This window comes from Hippoglossus stenolepis, chromosome 9, assembly GCF_022539355.2.
Source record: "Hippoglossus stenolepis isolate QCI-W04-F060 chromosome 9, HSTE1.2, whole genome shotgun sequence".
Classification (NCBI taxonomy): Eukaryota; Metazoa; Chordata; class Actinopteri; order Pleuronectiformes; family Pleuronectidae; genus Hippoglossus; species Hippoglossus stenolepis.
In genome coordinates this window covers 6,609,003-6,630,095 of record NC_061491.1, presented here as the reverse complement: position 1 = coordinate 6,630,095, position 21,093 = coordinate 6,609,003, and the positions used below count along the sequence as shown (strand labels likewise).

The 21,093-nt window shown below is 42.4% G+C and overlaps 1 protein-coding gene across 8 annotated transcripts in view; it reads left to right on the top strand.

The window, feature by feature from the left end:
• The window catches only part of arvcfb (ARVCF delta catenin family member b), a 236,519-nt gene that overhangs the window by 147,284 nt on the left and 68,142 nt on the right, over positions 1 to 21,093 (top strand). For 5 of the 8 annotated variants that reach the window (XM_047341131.1, XM_047341126.1, XM_047341129.1 and 2 more), the window contains 3 exons: positions 6,358 to 6,516; positions 7,142 to 7,162; positions 13,470 to 14,110. In XM_047341131.1, the coding sequence (XP_047197087.1) occupies positions 6,391 to 6,516; positions 7,142 to 7,162; positions 13,470 to 14,110 (788 nt within the window). In that variant the 5' untranslated portion in view covers positions 6,358 to 6,390. Of the gene's footprint in view, positions 1 to 6,357; positions 6,517 to 7,141; positions 7,163 to 13,469; positions 14,111 to 21,093 lie in introns of those variants that run through there. The other 3 variants (XM_047341128.1, XM_047341127.1, XM_047341132.1) reach the window with 2 other exon arrangements.

Genomic DNA, 21,093 nt, shown 5'->3' with positions numbered 1-21,093 from the left:
GGAGTGAGTGGGAGACTTGTCCTCATGTACACCTGCAATAATTGACACAAGGAAAAATGTTCATAGGAATCACTTCTTGTAGATAATATGCTCTTTTGCTTTTCGTTGTCACATGTGAGTGCCTTGTCAAAAGTTAAGCTCAGTTAAAAATATCTAAGTTGACATTTTCTACACAGAGACTGGTCCTAATTATTACTATCCTGCATATGACACTGGATTATTGAAGCTCAGCTTTGTTTTTGCTGCCGACTGAAAGGGTTTTATAGCACCACGCAAATGATTGAATCGATTCCTGCTGTATTTTGATACATTTTTTGATCAAAATATTCCAGATATATGTAATGATTTTACCATTTGTTGACTGGATTTTGATTTCAGTCACACAGGTGTGCAGGCTCCGACTTCATCAGTCCTGAAACAAACCCTGCACAGCAGAGAGCAGGGAGTGACGATGATAACTTCCCAAGGGGAACTTGTGCTCAGAATTTACAGGTGGATGCAGGGCTGGGAATTGCCGTATAGCAGCAGTTGTATCAAATGACAGCATTGACAGCATCAGACCTTTGACAACTTTCACATCTTTTGTCAAATAGGAAGGAACTTGCAGAAAACACATTCATATTCCTAAGTATTAATAGTATTCAAAAATCTGTTTTTGTATTGATATAGAAATTAGGCATTATATTGAAAATTTGAAATATCATATATGTATACATTTGAAAAGGTTGCCCATAAAATACAGGCATTTCAGTGCATATGGTGTTTCTGATACAGTAGTATGAGAATATATGATTCATTTGAACTCTTATTAGATACATCATTAGATAGTGACAGGGTTAGGGACACAAACAGGAAAACATAGGGCAGTAAGACAGGGGCAGGGACACAGAACTAAGGACGTTACAGTTATATCATGTGCATCTTAACCACTAGGCCACCAGGGTGCATCACATTTCTAAAATGTAACCTGCTCCATGACTTGAATGTTTTCCCAAAATTAAAAGTATATGTTAAGTTTGAAAAGTTGATGCACAGTAGATCAGATAATATTGGTAAAATATTAATATTAACAGCACTCAGCCTCCAGTCTGTACCCTCATTATTTGCTTCATGTAACTACACTAGAACATCAATAACACGTGTACCTTTTGTACTCTACACCTTGTAAACCTACTGCAGTGATGACTCATTCTCCTTAACTCCAACTGAAGTTTTCTCTGTCCTCGGAGGAAAGGGACGTCTCTTATCTGAGTAGACTTTACACTTCCATCGTTTTACTCTATCTCTCTATCCTCAGACTGCACTGAGCATCTTATTGAACACTGATGATGAATGGGTGTGGATTGATGGGAGATAGTAGGCCACCGCTAATTGACACTGCTCTATCACTTCATCTCCTGCTTTTGTATTCCACTTACTCCTCCTTCTTTTCTCTTCTCAGTACAACGATCCATTACAGTTGAGATTAGTCGCTATTAAGGAGCTGTGTGTCCCTGCGTGATCTATTGTAATGAAATATAATCCAGAGAAGATTGTTTAAGGGCTTTTGTCAAGGGTATTGTTTGTTAGAGGCATTGATCGCATCGTTGAGGTATGGACAAGCTTGAGTGCTTAAGTCTCCTCTCATTCTTTTGTGGATATATCGATAATGCTTTACTGTAGTTTAATATAATGTTGCAACAGTAGCAACGGTAAACTTTTTTAAAATTCATGTACAAGTACAATCACATTTCTAATCTGATCCATTGAGACAATGATTGTCTTTGTCACAGATCTGAAAGGTGAGGTTTCATTATCCTCCAAACTCTCTTCTTTACAGTCTGTGCCAAACACATCGGACAGGATAAAGTGCAGCTTGTACAAATCCGTAGGTCAATGTCAGAGGCAAATCCCTGTCAGACACCTCAGCCTCTCTGATACGACTGGACCAACAGAAGTGACATGACAGGACAAGCTTTAGAGCAGTTTTCTCCTCATCACAAGTTGGGTTGTCCGGCTTTCTGGTTTGGCAAGAAGACAACTGTCCTTTGGGTTCAGTAGCCTAAAGGTGTATGTTTTTTTTCGATCTTTACAAGACAGAGTCTTGCCTTGGTTCATAATTTATGCTTACCTCCGCCAAAGATGCTATGTATTCATCAGCGTTTTTATATCTATTAGCATGTACAATGTGTGGCTTGGTGGAATTTAAGGGGACTGTTGGGCCTTGGCGAAGGTATGCACTCTTCTGAGTGCTAGTTTTAGTTTCCTGCCTTCTTGAAATGATCAGCTTTACATATCATTGATCCCTGTACTTTTGCGCTGAGAAAGACCTTTCCCTTGTTACCCTGATCCAGCTGATCAGACAATTTTATTCTGAGCCATAAGATCATGAACTCACCAATCTAACCTTGAGATTACCTCTATTCATCTGGCTAATTCAAACTATTTCCAAAAGATACTGCCTCCCCCTCCATCACACTCTCTCTTGTACCCCTCTTCCACTTTATCATTCATCTCTCTGAAATTAGCCATTAACTCACTGCGCGTCACTTCTCCTGCCCTTGACTAAAGGGTATTCTTGACCGAGTGTCCTGGACACTGAATCAGCCGCCTATCCCCCCTGGGACCAGCAGGCAGGCGCGCAAGCTTATGGCCAGACGGCTTTTAATCATTTATTTAGGGGCTGTAACGTTGAGTTCAACTCCACTCTCTCACTTAGTGCACACAGAGGCACAGGGGGGAGAGAGCGGAGAGGAAGGAAGTGAATGAGCGACACCACATTAAGCTTGGATCAAGAAGCTGGTTTGTCAGCAAGCCTCTAAGGATCCCCACTTCCTCTCTGTCAAGTGCTTTACCAAGTACTATGTATTTTAAACAAGTGTAGGAGAGGGCTGCACAATTATGGCCAAAATTACTATCGCAATTATTTTCATCATTATCCACAAAACATGTTTTGATCACACTTTCTCATTGAAATGAACAGAGCACTGCTTTCCCTTCCATTTTGTGCTTCATTCCTGCCAATGTTCAAAATCTTTGCATCAAAATAGGACTGGTCCTTCATCACAGTGCATCTCCTGGCAGCAAAAATGATAGTAAAATTCTACCCAAAATATAGGCTCACTAAAAATAAATATGTTAATCTGCTCTCTTGTTACTCCGAACCGCTGCTGCAGTGGGGCGACAGTTTCCCAAATGTGAAACCAAAACAGCTCAATTTACCTGGTGACTGGCTGTTAGTTCAGGAAACGCTTTGCATTTGATATGCAGCAGAGTGTTCTACGAGCAGAGCACGCATTTTAAACATCAATACAACAGATGATAGTGTTCATTTGACTGTGGGAATGCAAGAAATGTGATCAATATTAATGTCCGATTAATTAAGCAGTGTTAGTGTAGGATGTTGCCGGTACTATTACATATTGCTGTTTGAATAGCATGGTCGCATATTGAGCTTTCGTATGAGGTATGATGCATTGTTGTTTTCAGCACTGAGTTAATTCACATTTACATTTTGGTAGAACAAGGTGACTAATCACCACTGACATTTTCTGTATACCATTTGAAAGGCCCTTCCCAGCAGAGTCAGGCTGTTTAGCTTGAGGTCAGTTGTAAAAAATGTGTTTTCCACAGCTCACCAGTGGTCAGGCATAGATAGATCTACCTCTTTCTATGCAGGACATAGCCTTTCTTGTCATTAACCCCAATAATGAGCCCTCTTTCCAAGTGTAATGACCTAACTCAGCTCAGTTCAGAGTGCTAATTGACTCTTAGTCAGAGGATAGAGTGGAGCAGGTAAATAGAGAAGGTTTTCATGCTCTTTGTGCTGCTGAAGGAGCTGAGGCATGAACGCTTAACACAAGAGACCAGGTCTTTTTCCCAGCAGGGATATAGAGAGGCCGAAGAGTTGACGGATTAGGGTGGAAAAGATCCTCAACATAAGAAGTGAAAACTTTTGACTGATCAGCAAGAAGGAGCTAAGATCAATGAGGATTTTGCGGGGCTTTGAAACTTGAGATGAGCTGGCCAATCAATGGAGAATTGTTCACTTGTTAGCTTCTTCAAAGACATGAAGAAAAGAGGCAGGCTTTCCTCCATGAGGCATCTCTTGTAGTATTTTAAGAAAACACAGCAGAGTACAACACTGGCACTTTTCCTTTTGCTCACTCATTGGCCTTGACTTTGTCTCACTGAGTCCGACATCTGGTCTAATTGGTCGGACAGAAAGATGTGATTGCTTTTACCGTTTTTCTACGTGAGGAAAGTTTGTTACGATAATGGGAGGGAGCACTGCAGAATCATAGCAAGTTTAAAAGGGCATTATGAAGATCTATGTCTTGTTGTTTTGTCACATTTAGGAATTAATTGATACTTTCTCCAGGCAGTTGAAGTAGCAGGAAGTTAACACAATGAAAATTCCAAACAAAAAAATCTCTAAGGTCAGTCACAGCAACCTGGATGATGAATATACAGCCCCCTTGTTTGTCCTTCTTCCCCTCTTTCCACTACACCATCCTATTCCAGCTGTTTCCCTCTCTGCCCTCTCCATTACTTTCGAATTCCTCTCCCTCTCCTGGCTCCATGCTGTTCTGGTTATCAAAGATTGCCTCATGTGCTTTCCTTCCCCTCTCAGTTACGAGGGCTGTAATTTTGTCACACTCACGCAGAGCAGCGCGCCACGCCATGGCATTGCACCTCCAACCATGGACTTCATATCATTTTACATCAGCAGGAAATGCAGAGAGAAGCACATTTTTCTCACGAATTCACACATGGTCAGGTGGAGTTGGTTTGGGGCTGCACCCTCACTTTCATCCTTAGCCCATGGACACTTTTTCTTCGAATTCATGGTCTCGCAATGAAACATGAATCAAAAACAGTCCTCCAGCCTTTTACTTGCCTTGAAAGAAGCTTTAACTCAATTTGAAGTCTCAAGAGCTGAGGAATTGTAGCTACCCTGCATTGCAGTGTTTGGATATAATATTAGAGCCAAATAAATCATGGACTGTCAGCACTAGAAACAAACTAAGAAAACTATAGCTTTATAGTTTCCTACCTGTGTGTGATACAGGCGTTAAGAGTGTGTGAACTTACAACTGCTTTATTTTAGGGGCTTTTATATGCTTTGCTCTGTGGAACCTAGTCAAGGTGATGGGGTATGGGATGGGTTTGTATTGTTTCCCACTTCGAATCCAGATGACTGTGTTTAAACTTTATAATCAGATTCTGCATGTGAAAATGGAGAATATTGGTAAAGGACATGATTTTGGAGTCGGACACCTTCTAGTTTCTGTTTTAGTTTGACCAATCACGTTTGAGCAGGCTTTGGTTACCTGCAGGTCAACAGTCTGTGTGGAGAGCAAAAGAGGTGTGTTTGTGTGGGGAAACATTTAACTTGTGTGATAAAAGAAACTAGTCAGACTGTAAACAGTGAACAGAATATGGAGTCTTGCCCCAGATATACGCTGTCTACATCTGAAGTCTCATAATATTGGCCATTGCCCCCAGAAACTAATTCATCTTCAATTGTTAGCCAATAGGCTCCTTCAACCATAACCACGATTTTCCCCTCCACTGACAAGATCGGCTCTTGAGCAACTTAACTGTCTTTGTGGCAAATAAACTTTGGTTTATTTGCCACAAAGACAGTTTTGTGAAGTCTTAGTTGCCTAACCTTGAATAAAACATCCCTTAAGATAGTAATAATATATGTAGCATGTGCACTTTGAAATTATGTTAATGACCGTAGATTATTTTAACAGTTAATGTTTAAAAAAATGTTAATATGTAATAAAACTTTTTTTTCTCAGAACTTTCCAATATTTACTGTTCTGTCTGTTGTTCTGCCCAAACACCACCTCTGCATGTACTGTGATCTTTCCTGGAGGTGTACACATTTAGTAAAATCTTTCATTGATTGCATAACTTTGACGAAGTGAATCCTTTTAAAGGGCAGTTGTACGCAATTTTATATCGTATTATATTTGATTACATATTTTTGCACATACTTCTATGCCTATTTTTATATTATAAACACTTTTCAGTCCTCTCCTTGCCTCAGTATACTTTATTTTCAACACATTAGTCGTGTTCTGAGTTTCACATTTTCAATCCACTAGCTGAAGCTCAAGTGTCTCAGTGGAAATTATAGATGGCATCATGTTTAATTCCCTTAATTTGCACTGTTCTTATTCCTGCTCTATTTGTCTCCGCTGTATTCAAATATCATTTGTTGCTGCAGTGGCCCATTTAACGTTTCATCTCACTGTTTATCTGATGGAGGATTACCTGGATGTTTTGCAGATATTTTTCCTTGTTGTGTAAGAACTGAACGTCTTGCAGTGTTGTATAACTAGTTTTCTCCCTTCATCTGTGCAGGAGCAGAGCCCCAGCAACGCCACATCCCTGGCTATGATGCAGGAGCCGCAGGAGGTGGTGGAGGAGACGGTCACCATAGAGGAGGACCCTGGCACCCCCACCTCCCACGTCTCGGTGGTCACATCTGACGATGGCACCACACGACGCACAGAAACCAAGGTAACCGCAAAGGTGCTCTCAGCTTAGTTTCAGTGCATTGACAGACAGATCAATGTGTTGAATACTAGAAAAAAAGCACATACATTTGCTGGCTTCAAGACAAATGGTATAAAACCCCATTTGCATATGGTTTTGATGTAGGACAATGCTTGCAGTTTGCCAGCAAGTCTGAGAAATACATGGGAAGTTATTGTATATCTGATGTGCAGGTAAAACTGATGGTGTCTTCGTTATTGCACTTTATGAAGTCAATTCAACCTGGTTCCTACTATCACACATTAGCAGGACACTGCAGAGCAGTTGCATTGTTGAGGCACACGATTTCCAAAGCGAGCTTAGCTGCAAAAACCCAGAAATCCCCTTTGATCTATTTTAATATTGCTTCAAAATATGGCTATAGATACCTGTTTCCCAGACGCAGAGTTTCTGTTCCTCTACTTCCAGACTTCCATCGTAAAGAACGCTAAATCCCATATTCCCACAGCCCAAAGTGGTTTCATCTCCCTCTCATCGCTTTTTTTATTTGATTATTCTGTTATTATGAGTCAGTTCCTTAGTTTTCTGCTTCTTTGATTCTCCTTTGTTGATTTTTGTCCTCTACTATGTTCTGTTGTTTTTCTGTAAGGATATGTCAGCTAACGTGAAGGTGAGTGGATTTTTATACCAGTATGGCTTCGCCCACCGCGCCACCATTTTGTGTTTGCCCATACAGGCTGCAGCAGCAGTGCACAACACAGTCTGCTTCATCACAAGCCAAATAATGCTACAGTCTTATACTTTAAAGTACAAGTCACTGCTTGCTGCTTCCACCTCCTGGGGTGAGGCTCATTCTCTGTGTTCCTCTTTCTTTTGCATGGTCTTTTCTCTCTCTCTGTCTCTCTATTTTCCATCCTTTGAATTTTTTCTTTCATCATCCCTCAATGACATTGTCGGAAGTACAAAAAATAACCACACAAGAACACTTCTTAGCACCAATAACACAGTATAAATTCTCACTGTAGTGTTATGATATGAGATTAAAAAGGGTTTCTATTTATGGTATAACTTTACAATTGAAGCATGAGGACACGGAAAATCCCTGTGAAAGGAAATACAATGCCAGTGACTTAAAAAAAATGAATTCAGGTTTGTTTTTGTATTGCTGGGTGTTTTTTTTTGCCGTTTTATGGCCATAAATTGATGCTCATTTCAAAACATATAAATAGAAGCTGCAACATTTACTCCCCTGAATGACTTGCTAGCATTTTGACTACTGGGTATAAAGTCTTTCAATGTAAACTGTGAATATAAGCCTGCTGTTGGGTACCTATCTGTGGTGACATTCTCTCTTTTGTTTTTTTGGGGCTGGGAATATCCCATTTTAATGACTCTGATCACATCTTAACGTGTAAGTGTGCCACAAAACCAAATTCCCCTCCAACTCTTTTGTGCAGGAGCTCCTTCACTGCTTCATGGGCTTAGCACCACCCAAGAGAATTGTGATTGGTTTGAGGAATACAAACTATTTCCGTTTCTTCCCCTATAGCAGAATGATTCTCCAGCACTGACGCAGCGTTGTAGAGATAAGTCTGGCTATGTGATACAACTCCAATACTGAGAAATGATCCCATCTGATATCACTAATCTGCGCCCTCATCGGAGCAGCGTGTGCTTGTACATTGCTTTTTGAAAACACTGTTTTCACTTCTATTTTTGAATGCATCGCTCTTTGTGCACGGAGAAGAACTCCCTCCAGAGTATATGGCAGATCTACATTTGAAAAACTCGACAAAACTCCGGGAAATCTACGACAACTTGGAAATGAGGATGGTGTTTTACGCGCCAACTTTTTGCCACTGCACTCTGAGACATATCCTAAAAGATAATCTAATATTGCAATATTTTGCTTGGGATTCGAATGCAGCTACTGTCAATCACTGCTGCTGCTGTTGAAGGCTTCCAGAGGAATGAGGAGCGCTGTGTGGAGTTTCTACACTAGAGACTTAAAGTCTTTAATTAAAAAGCCTGGTCTAATCCCTCATCAGGAAGGGCCCATTGCCCTCCAGCCTGTTTACTGCAAGGGGATTGGCCACACACACAAACACACACACATTCATATGATTTTAGAAGTTGTTAGGAGTAACACACATTCAGGAAAACACTAAAACATCACACTAATCAACGACTTTGCTGCCAAGGAAGGAAAGAGGAAGGACATTCATTTTAAGGAGCCACTGTCCTGCTGGGAGGAGGGATCGGCGGTTTTCCTGAAGCCACTTTGAGGAGAAAAGCAGATTAATGTTCAGGGTGAACTTTTGGAAGCCAACGTCTCGGTGTCGGCAAATGGATCCCGACCCAGTTGAGAATATATACAAAGAAAACCCCTCCACGTGTCTTCCTTAGTTTCCCTTTCTCTTCTTTTCCTCTCTGTATCTCTTCTCTCTGACTCATTCTCACGTGTCACACCCCCCACGTCCTTCTCCCTTTCTATCTCTCTCATCATTTTGCAGCAGCTCACAGTTTTATTTATGTGCTTATCTGTTCTTCAGAACCAAACTCTTGGCACACTGTCTAATGCTAACGCACACTCCTTTCCCTTGATGGTTATCCCCTATCTGACTGCTGGAAGATGAAACACAGAAGCTTCTCCCATCTGCCTGATTTGCAGGCAAAAATGTTGTACACATGTTTCTAGCTGATTTAGTATGAGCAATATTACTAGTTAGACTGTTGGTGAAGAGGGAGGTGTGTGTTTTTGAAGAGGGTTGAGGTAAGTTTCATTATGAATGGCGTTTCAATTGCATATTGACCGCTGGTTCTATTTAAGTTTTCAATCAATTTCTCTCAAAGGGAATTACCCGGGCCACTTCACTGTGTGCTTGTACGGGTGTGTTTGTGTGTGAGTCCGAGCACATGTACGCACTCAATTAGATTCACGTCCATCCTCCTGTCCCAGCATGCCATGCTGTCCTCTGGCGAGCATCCAGCCCTCGTTTCCTGCTGGCAGACACACTGAATGTAACGTCAGTCATGTCGGAGGAAGAGCTCAGCTGGGCCAATAAAAGCGGCATTCCTCGGATATGAGCTATTGATAGTCCAAGCACAGACCACACCGACAAATAAAAGCACTTTAGTGACCCGGCTCCGACTGGGGAGCCGACCTTGTTCAGGCAGGAGTTCCTTATTAACTTTTCCAAAAAGCCAAATGGTAGTTACATCCGGTACAACTTTCCTGAGAAATGAAGAGTCACTGTTAACCAGATAAGAAGAAAGAATATAAACTTATTCTCACAAGGACCTTTTTTAAAAAAAATTGGATTTCAAATAATAGCTTCTGGAGCGCAGCAAGAGCTTTTTAACCTCGAACCGCAAACAGCTACATGCAGCTTCAATGTGTGCAAGGCTGTGTCATTACTTCCAAGCCATTATAGAGGAAATGCAACAGGGCGGATGTTACATCCATGCAATATGTCATCTACAGCAGTGCTGAAAGCTCTATCCACCCATCCCCTCAGCTCCAGGTTACAAAAACCAATCACCCGCTGAATCTACCACCCACTGATGGTGACTGACAGGCCTGCCACCTGCCCCCACCTTCATCTCAGCCCCCACCCCACTTATACTTTGCTTTCATTATGGAAAAACTACAAATTTCTACTTGCGTCATCATCGCTAATTCCACTGGTGGCAGGCTTCACAATCACAGGTAGCCTAAAAAATATGATTTACTCCCTCATCCTTTGCCAGTAACCTCTGGCCACCGTACCCATTTAAGCTCTCAATAAAGTGAATGCCACAGAGGCTGTGAAACCTCTTACGGTGCTGTAAAGTGGTCCCTTTGACGCCTGCTGCCTCCATTTTTACCAGCTTGGTAAACAATTAAATCCTGTGTATAACGGCCTGTGGTTGTTCCTTTTCTGCCTGCACACTCTCCAGTGCAGTCGTGATTCGCCACTCATGTGCACACACGCGCGTACAGACAGTCACATGCTCACACTCTCCACCATCTTACCAATTCTCTTTTAGCCCTGTTTACCCAGCTTCAGCATATTTTAGAGGGTCCGCTCACACACCACCCCCAACCCCCCCCAGCTTTCCCTTACTTGATGGTTTAATGCCTTGTGAACTTGAGCGTACATCAAAGAGTGTTTGAAACCTGTGTGATGGTTCTCTCTGCAGCCCTTGCAAATCGCCCAAAAAGCTGTGTGCGTACAAGGCAGCTGGGCATATCAAGACTGGAAAGCTGCAGCAGTCGCCGGGCTGCTCTCAGCTCCTGCAGCCAGAACTGAATAGGATATGTGACAATATAAGTATGATGATACTTTACTATTCTCACATCACTCTCCCTCTGGAATGGGGGAGTCAGAGTCCCGTAAGGGTTGATTACATTTCTATGGCCATACCCATAAATTTATATCAATATATTTTTTACCTGTTACACAACTTTTTTGCAGGTTACATGCCGGGTACCAGACTAAATTGCCCAGAGAAATCCATAAAAAAACAAAGTAGAAATATAATTTCTTAAATGACAGTAGTTATGTTGATGGAATGGCTTCACAAAGGGTCTGACATTCGGCTGTTGCAGTCCCGCTGAGGCCCAGAGTTACTATCAGGGCCCAACATCAGAACAGCCTAGTTCGGGTTCTGCTGCAGCTCATCACTATGAATCCGAGGGATGGAAGTGAGTGTGTTATTCTGAGGTCATACGTAGGCTTTAGCTAATGTGAATCAAGCAAATTAGCTCTTTCTTTTTAACTGTGCAAAGCCGAGGCAGAATGGCATCAGAAACAAATGTAAATTACTCGGTAATTACTCTGAACATGGAAATGAACCTTGGCGTTCCTGAAATAGCCTTTGTTATGTAGCACACAGTCGGGGCGTAATCAAGAAACAAGGACAGTGATGATTTCTCTTTGTTTTATCCAAGTTAATGAGGATGCCGTTGTGAAACATGTGGTATGTGGTTTGTGCTTTTGCTCTCGACACCCTCGTCTCTCGTGATGGTAAAAGCTTTGTTGTGGTTTGTCGATATTGTTACATGCCTTCGTTCGCTTCAATTATAGCCTTGATGGGAAAATTAAGAAGGCATATTACAATGAAGATGGCTGGTGTTGAAAATTAAACCCATCAGAAACAAGGAATGAGCAGAATGATTTTTAAGATTTTCATAGTTTATTTTTATTTTGGTTCTACAAGAAATTCAGACTGTCGGTCAAGTGGGAATGAACCTCTCTGCAGCACCTTGTCAGGCGCAACACGAACCCCATCAGACCTGCACCCCTGCTGATGACGATTCATTTTCATCAACCTCATTAATTTTGAAGATGAATTTATAGCAGCGGACAAAATAGTCAATTATCGGCCACAGCAGAATTCACTGCGCAGCAAATTGGTTTCTGTATGGGCGGAGAGCCCAGGGAGGGAGGGGAGTTGCTGTCTGCAATTCTCAAGTCCAAGTCAGCAGAGGAAGAGTTGCTTGGTTTTCGGATGAAGTGGGCGTGAAGGATAAAAACATGCAGGTGTGGTCATCACAGTCCTCCAGCTCTAGAGTGTGATGCCTCCCTGCTGTGCTCCCACAGAGGATTTAAGGTCCAGTGGAGCGTCAGTGCTTCAAGATGGCTCCGTTACAGCACAACAGTTTCTGTGTATATGCAACATCATGAGTTTAGAGTTGCCTTACAACCATGTTTTTCATAATCAAACAGATTATAGTATGTGTTCTAATATTTCACACTTTCAGGTTCAGTAGAGTACAGCTGCACCTTTCCATTATTTTTTTACCGATTAATCGAACAGTACTTTTTTCGGTTAATTGATTAATCTAATGATTTATTTTTATTACTCGATTAATATAATAATGAAAATCTTGTGTCATTTATATTTATTTAATCATCTCTTAAATACAAACACATATGACAACAAACAAAGTATGCACTGCAAGGCATTATTCCACAACAACAGTCTGAACTGCTAATCAGCCTTTTACAGTCCCATACAAAGTCTCTCCAAAATACAATTAGTGCAAGAGCTTGTTCCAAAAACCTAAGTAAAATTCAAGTAACTTTCAGGAGGAAAATCCAAACACTGTAACTTCAAGTTTAGCAGTCAATCAAAAAATCATCTTATGGTCAAATTTGTGCAAATTGAGTAACACTGAAACTTTGAACTGTATTTACACTGTACTTTTTTAATTCATCTCTCAGTAACAAACATCCCCCCCCCCCTTAACTCTTCTCTCCTCCTCCCTCCCTTCTACAACTATCTCCCCTCGTCCTTTCTGCTTCTCTCATCCTCTCATCCTCTCTCTCCCTCCCTCCATATTTGCCCGTGCATAGCAGTTGTGATGCTGCGATAAGCCATTTCTGATTTGCAGAGCTTACAGAGCACCATGCTGTCCGGTCTCTGACTAAAAACTCCCACACTTTAGATCAGGGGTATTTGAAAAAATTTAAAGAGGTCCAGTTAAAGAAATAATAATAAAAAATATGTTCTTTTCTCGTTTCAAGTAAAATAACTTATGCTTTAGGTGATCGTGGGCGATTTTCTTCGCTTCAGCTTGCTCTTCGGGTGAATCCATGCTTTGATTAGGCTCAGCTACTTCCTGCTCCCTAACCAGCCAGTATATGTTTTTGTAGAATTTAAACTTTGATCATGGATTGTAATTAGTCCCTATCAACTTCAGTCTTAAAAACACTGTATATGCTTGAGTCATCAAGAGCCTGGGGTTAAATCATCATTTTACTGCATTATAATCCTCCACAATTCTCTCTATGGTGAAAAATGAAGGTTAATTAATGATTTGTTAATATAATTGAGCCTTTTAGTTTGTGCAATTCTGACACAATGTCATGATTATTAAGCACATATCTTTGTGTATTGTTTATGGTTTTCTATGTGTGTGCTGCCTGAATATGACATGTCCACATGCCAGTTGGATCCAAACTAACAGGTGTATCTGTTCCCCTCTCCAGGTGACTAAGATGGTGAAGACGGTGACCACACGGACAGTGCGTCAGGTGCCCCTTGGCCCAGATGGCTTGCCCCTCCCCGAGGGCTCGTCTCCACTGGGCAGCTACACCGACTCCATCGACAGGCGCTACATGAAGAATGGAGGCGACCGCTTCATCACGCCTCAAGCAACCTCCACCCTGACACGCTCCTACAACAACTCCTACAATGATTCATATGGCGAGGCACCTGAGAGCCAGTACGTTCGCCATTATGGCCTGCATGATGGCTACACCGATCTGACAGACAACTACGGCAGCCTGTCACGTGGCATCAACTTCCGGCCGCCGCGCTACCCCTACATGCCAAACAGCTACCGGCCTGAGAACAGCTACACTCTCCCTATTCGTAAGGATGATTATGGCCATGTTGCCCAGCCCCAGGTTCCTATGGGTAGCAGCACTGTGGATCTGAACCGCTCGCAGCCCGAGCGCTTCCAGGCTGAGCCGTACGGCCTGGAGGACGATCGTCGCAGCTTGGGCCCTGAAGAGGAGGAGCCATATGAGCTGGAACCCGACTACTCCACTGCCAACCGACGCACCCTGCAGGGGGCCAACCGGGGTCGCACCCACCGGGAACCTCTCCGTGATGGGCCCAGAGTCAGGTGAGGAAAAATACAAAATTTACCCATGAAACTCCAACTCAGACACTTCACCCACCCCTCCATCGGCATAGTGGTTAGTAGATAATGAGTGTATGTTCACTTTTGGGTGAACTGTCCCTTTAAGAGATAAAACACAGGAATATATGGTCTGCTGATTTACCTCAAAGCAAAGGTATTACACAGATATATGTGCCTTATAGTTGTTGTTTTTTACATCAGTATCAGGAGTTATTTCTTATAAACCCGACAGATTGTGTTAAGGCTGATGGTTTCGGCCAACTGGAGCTTGTAAGAGATAATTCATTTTTGAAGGTGTGTAAGTGCATGTAGCAGACATATTTTTATTTTCATGTTGGACAGAGAGTTCTTGTTCATATGCATGAGTGCAGACTTTGCCTTGACACGAGAGGAGATCATGCTCGTTCAAAATACTTTCCTTGTTCTTTCCATAAAAAAAGACTACGTTACACTTTGCACAAGTAAACAGATGTCCCCTCTCATCTTTCTTGCTTGACAAAGGATCTAAGTTAAAATAATAATAAAAAGTATTTGGGGGCTGTTTTCCTGCAAATAGATAGTGACCATGTGTTTGTGTCATCGGTAAAAAATGATCGGAGAATGCTTGACGATCTGAATATTGGGGGAAGGAGCGATAGAAGGAACGGGAGGAGAGTGGACAGGAAGATTTTATCTACAATCTCAGAGCCTATATCCATTTCTTTATGCAGCCTTTGTTGAGGGTAGTATCAGCCCCTGGCTCCAGCATGCAGTAAGCCTGTGAGCCTCCAACAGTTAGATCCCAAAATGGACTCTTGACTCCTAATAGCTTCCAATCATTTTGTTGCTGCCCAAATGTCACAACACATGTCCACCCTCAAGTAAATTAAACCAGGGGTTTGAAGTCGAGTTGGTGGGAAGTGTGTTTTTTAAGACTTATTTTTGACCAGTGATCTGTGGCAGATTGATATTTTCATGTTCTCTGCACTTTTCTTCAAATCTGAGGGGTAAAAATGTTTGGGCCCAAAGATAGATCTAAAGGAATAGAGCTAAGGAGGTCGAGAGGCAGGCAGACTGGGAAGAACGTGTATGTGTGCTTTGTTTTTTTTGTCTGAATTTCGGAGCCTTCTTAATTAAGGTTATATTCGCAACCAGCTGGATTTAAAGGCCCTTCCACTGATGTGTACAAGGCACGGAAAAGCAGAAGCCTAATCAGACTGTGTCTTTACACACTTTTGACTTCGCTTTGACACACACGCGCACACGCACACGCACACACACACACACACACACACACACACACACACACACACACACACACACACACACACACACACACAGTCAATAAGAAGCTGCATCTTTAGAAAATGAGTCACTCCCCCATCCGCCAAGTAAGAGGCACTTGCTGTGACAGGCAATTTGTAGCCTGCCTTACATGTGTCACAACACAGCCCTAACAGCCACATATACCCCTTCAGAAACCCACACACACACATGCACAGGCTGACAGCTGCTCACGTGAATGCCCATCCACAATCCCGCACGACTGCTGCCTGACTAATTGCAGCAGAAAATAAATCACAAATGTTTCTCCTGTATCAGCTGACATCAAAACACTAAAACATCACTATACTATAAGCATGTGTAAGGTGATAGTCAGCCCTCCCAGAGTGTCAAGGCTCCACTGCACGCTCAAACCCGCGATTAGCAGGGGCTCCAGAGTGCAACCATTTGTGAAGTGCAGCAAAAAATGTTCCTTGATCGCACTGGTGCGCCAAACATTAAACTGGTGTGTCTCTGTGTTTGATCAAGTGGTTTCTCTTCCTCATCTCATCTCCTCTGCAGAGATTACACTCACACTTGCACTTTATCAATAAACACTAACTCTAATCACAAGTTATTAAGTCCTGAACAGTACTGACGTTTACTTTGTGTTGGTTTGATTCACGAGACATGAATTTACACACATTAAAAAACATGTGTTTGCAGAGCCGGAGAGCCGCTGCTCCCCACCGTTTCAGATCCACAAACTTTGAATAGAAGACAAGAAAAAAATACATATATACATTTTATATATGATTTAAATAATGTTGGCTGCCTTGATAGAGTTGGGTTCTCTTGGTTTTTTCGTGTATGCGTATGTTGAACTGTGGTTCCATGACTCGCTCATGTGTACGCCTGGAACGGTGGGGGCTCTCTTGCTCTGCAGGAGGAAGTTTCTCACAATTTGCGCGCACTCTCTGCTACACACAACACAAGAGCACACAGCCAGGACATCCGGGTTAAACGATCTGGATTCATGATCTGACACCATCGACTAATAACTAAATAAATGTGAATGTCTTTGTGAAGAGCAACAGACTCGAGCAGACACAAACACACACATAAACACACCGGTCCTAGAGGAAGCACTGGAATAATGTCCTAATACAATACAGACCTAAAAGCTCATCTAAACCGTCCCATCCTGTTTACTGAGCTGGTAACATATATCCTGAGCAAATGTGTAATATTTATTCAAGACCATTTTTTTGTTAACAGAGCCAGAGAGTCCATTTCAGTTATTGTTTTGGTTGTTTGTGTTTTATGTTTTATTTATTTACTAAATTTTTAATAATTTTCATTCTAATTCAAAATTCAGATTAAGTTAATTACTCTTTGAAAGGGTGTACTTGCATGATTATGTTATTATCATGATACCATCATCCAACTAAATTTGTTATCATGACAGGCCTACCTTAATATGTTCAATAATTCACCAAGTTAGAGGTTTCCTTGCACTTTTTGCAGCTTTAGTTCTCCGAGAATTTCTTTCATATCCAAGCAAAAAGTACAATGACATATCCAGAACTGAATCGATATTGAATCGGAAATCAAATGTTGAGCTTGCGAATCACAATTGAATTGATTTGGGAAATCAGTTGCGATACCCCAGCCCTAGTTCAGAAATTACCAATTTATGATGGAACTGTCAAGAAAAGGTATAATAGGTGTATGATTGCTGTACCAAAATGTGCAGTGAAAAATCTTGGGTGCACCTAAATTATGTGCTGGTGCACCGGTGCAACCAATGTAAAAAGTGAGTCTGGAGCTCTGATTAGTATTCCTCCGAGAAGGAAAGAGTCCAAAGTGCTGTAATGAATTTGGGAATTAAAGCGGTTTAATTACAGTTTATCATTGAATCTCAAGCCCTCAATTATCAGCCGACGAAAAGGAAGATGTTCAGTGCAAAATCGGCTTCCTGAATCGGCGCCAGGCAATCATTTTGTCGCCGCCGCTGTGGAGTCCATTGTGTGTTCACATATGCATTGGAATGATGATGTATTTCTTGCCAAAGTTCTGAGGTTACTGTTGCAACAGAGGGAGGAACAGGCATCTTTCTTCCATCCGTCCCTGTTTTTGCAGATAATGCAAGTCTGTCTCCTCTCTCTCTCTCTCTCTCTCTCTCTCTCTCTCTCTCTCTCTCTCTCTCTCTCTCTCTCTCTCTCCCTGTGTGTCAGTGTGTGTGTCCTCGCGCCATTATGATTAATAGCTGCTTTTGAACTCTGCTGGACTACAGGGGTGTCTTAAAGCTTTAAAGCTCTAATGGCTCATCTCTCTTTGGGCGACCCAGCTCCGCTTCACCTGCCCACGTTTATCCGGGGTCACCATACACACACACACACACACACACGCACACACTTATAGACATGTACATACACACATACAAAGTCACATTCATCCTTTGCTTAATTGAGAGGGAGGGGTCTCTTTCTAATCCAGTGGTGTCTGTAGAGAGCAGGCTGTGAAAGGGATGTGACTCTAGCCAGCTCAGCCCTCCTCCATCCTGCCAAGAGTCTTTCACTGGAGCCATTATACTTCCCTTATGTCATGTTTGAGGTTTCTCAGAAGTGCCTCCTAAATTATAGAAGGAAATTCTAAGCGATGTCACTATCCTTTTAATTGAATGAAAACAAGCAGTGGTGGCAGTGAATAATGCCGTCAAAGCAGCCTGAGAAATTAGAAAGTGGCAAGACGTAAACACAGTTTTTTCCCTCATCTTTCTTCTCTCTCCCACAAAGAGTCTTTAGTGTCATAAAACAATTATTGCCGATAATTCAAAGTCAGCAGTCTGCTTGGCAGGGGCTGTCAGTGAAGTGCTCATAAACTCTGCAGGGATGTAAAGTGTACATATGAGATGCAAACATCTTTCTCTTAGTCTCTAATCCTTTTCAGTTTATCTTCATTTATGGGCCTACTGAAGAAGAGGGTCAGGCACTGCCGCGATTGTAGGATGATGAAAGTAACTGACAGAAGGAGAGGGAGATGAAGAATAGTGAGAGTGTGACAAAGCCCAGATGAGCAAATTAATGCGGAAGTTTGTGGACATGCATACATCTCATATCAATTGTATCTGTTTATCTTTTGTTCTGTTCTTTTGTGCCTTAGAACAAAACAAGCGCACCCACGCATCCGCAGACGAGCGATACGCAGAAACACAGAAATAGCCCTGGACATTCAGCAGCTCAATTAAAATGAGGAGAGTGATCTGCTGTAATCATGCTCGGAGCATCGCGTCTGGCGTTGGAGAGCCCTTTCACATCCTATGAATACACCCCTCCCTGTACACACAATGGCGCCAATTTAAATGCAAATCCTGACATTCCCTTCACTCAGCCTCGCAACGCCTGCTTTACCAAAACCCCCCGTCCCATCGGCCCAGATCTAAATAAGCCACGATCTACACAACTGTACATCTCATCTGTGTGTGTGTGTGTGTGTGTGTGTGTGTGTGTGTGTGTGTGTGTGTGTGTGTGTGTGTGTGTGTGTGTGTGTGTGTGTGTGTGTGTGTGAGAGACACAGTGTGCGACAAACACAGTGTGACAGATAATGAATGGGAAAGCTAAAGAGAGAGCGACTTTGTGTTTGGAAGAGATGGGGGTTATATACTGTATATGATTGTATATAACACAGACAGATATGATGCCGATGTTGTGTACTGCCCTTCCTTTAAGAGGGTTATTCCTGCCTCCCATTGCCTTGTCATGTCCAATGTGCCACAGCATTTGAAAACTGGATGATGACATCTGAGTAAAAGTTTGTTTTTAGATCTCGTGCACAAGGAAGCATTTAGTAACCACCAGCATGTGCACACATGCACACGTACTCGCAAGTTTCCCTCTTTTCCGTAGAGTCTGTCATGCACTAAAGTGTTTTTGCCAGACCTCAGAGAAGCAGTCCTTCTCCAAATGACGTCCTGTGATCAGGCTCATGATTGGCCCCTTCTTCCTTACTGTGGTAACTTGCAGCCTGTAGAGGTTTGTGGCCGTCCAACATGTTCCTCAAAGCTGATACAGTGACGATACTCCAGATCCTCTTTAGCTTAGTTTAGTTGTGTCAGATGATTTTTGTTATTGACCTGTGCCCATGACACCCAGTGGTTGGCCCGCAAAGTTGGCCACAGCCATATGCCACAGTGGTTCTTTTAACTTGGTACATGCTGCTTTCAGGGCAGTACTCGAATGCTAAGGTGCCTCACTGGGTCTCTATCAATCCTATTTCCATACATCTGACCTGGGGATTTAGATACTTGTTACATTGCTTGAGAAGGAGTTTTTCTCCCAGTTAAATTACCCCAGCATGCATGGGAAGAACTGTTAAAACACATAATTAACAGAAAACTCATTGAAATTAGAGCAAGATTTGGAAATCCCTGCCAACCACCATCTTTGGCCACCATTCTGTTGCACCACCAACCGCCATACATCAAAGATGGCGAGAGGAGACCAGCTGGAATTTGTAACGAGGGTAAACAAGTCTCAAGCTGAGGGGTGGGTGTGAGGAATGGCTGCGCATAAGGACACAACCCTAATTAAATTCCTCTCCCCATGTCGTAACTTTCCCTACCAAACATTCTCCCATCCCTTCAGACAACCCAGTGGTTATGTGTTCAAAAGGAAGTTTCGGAAAATATTCTGTGCACTTTCTGACATTGTAAAATATGAGTCCCCTGACTCCATATTAGGAGTTGGCCGTGTAAGTGAAAAATCGTTCCTGTGATTAAAGAGCCTTAAGTAATATAAGTACCCTGCACTCCAGCAACAAATGATCTGTCATTGGAATTGAATGCCTATATTTTCAACCCATGTTCCGATAGAGAATTGATGAGGGTGAGTGTGGAGTAAAGAACACTAGAGAGTGTAGATCATAGAGTCTGAGAGGCTTGGGAAGTAGAGATTTCTTGGGGGGGGGGGACCATGAACCCTCAAAAGCTCCTTTCCTTTTCCTGTACCCAGTGGACAACAGCTATTTTCATCATTGAAATTGAGTAGAGCTCAATACTGTCCTAACAGACAGAGTGACAATGATACTAATGCTAGCAGCGATGTCTGGAAGGGATCGTGATTAACATTTTAGCAACTACATGCTAGTGTTTGGCACTTTGAGTAAAGGGATACTTGGAGGGGATCATTGGGGCTCATAGTCCTCCCTGCAGGGACAGCACAGCACTGTACCATGTCCCCTGAAGGAAAAGTCATCGAATCCCATCTCTACTGTACATGTTGGTTTCTTTTAAACTTCACAGGACTTTCCTTCAGAGTTTTTTCTTTGGTTTTGCCTTTTTCTCTCTTTCTCTGTGAACTACCTAGTTTTTCTTTGTGCAATATCTTTCTGTCTCTCAGTCACTCTCTCTAAGACTTTATGTTTGTTGAAGTCGGCCATGTTTGTTGCTACCACCTCACAGGGAGGAAGAATCAGGAGGATGCTGCTTACTGTGGCACCACAGTCCTTTAGCTATACCTGTTATAAACAAACTACACATCACCATGTCTCCCTTCACTCTTTGTCCTGCACTCCTTCCTTTTTTCCCTTCATCACCCAAATCTTATCACCTCTCACTCACCCTCTCCTCTGCTTTCCCTTTTCCCCTCATTAGTCAGTGGCTCTCACCTCAGTTGGCTTCTCTCATAGTCTTTCCCGAGGCTAACTAATTCTTCCCTCAGACA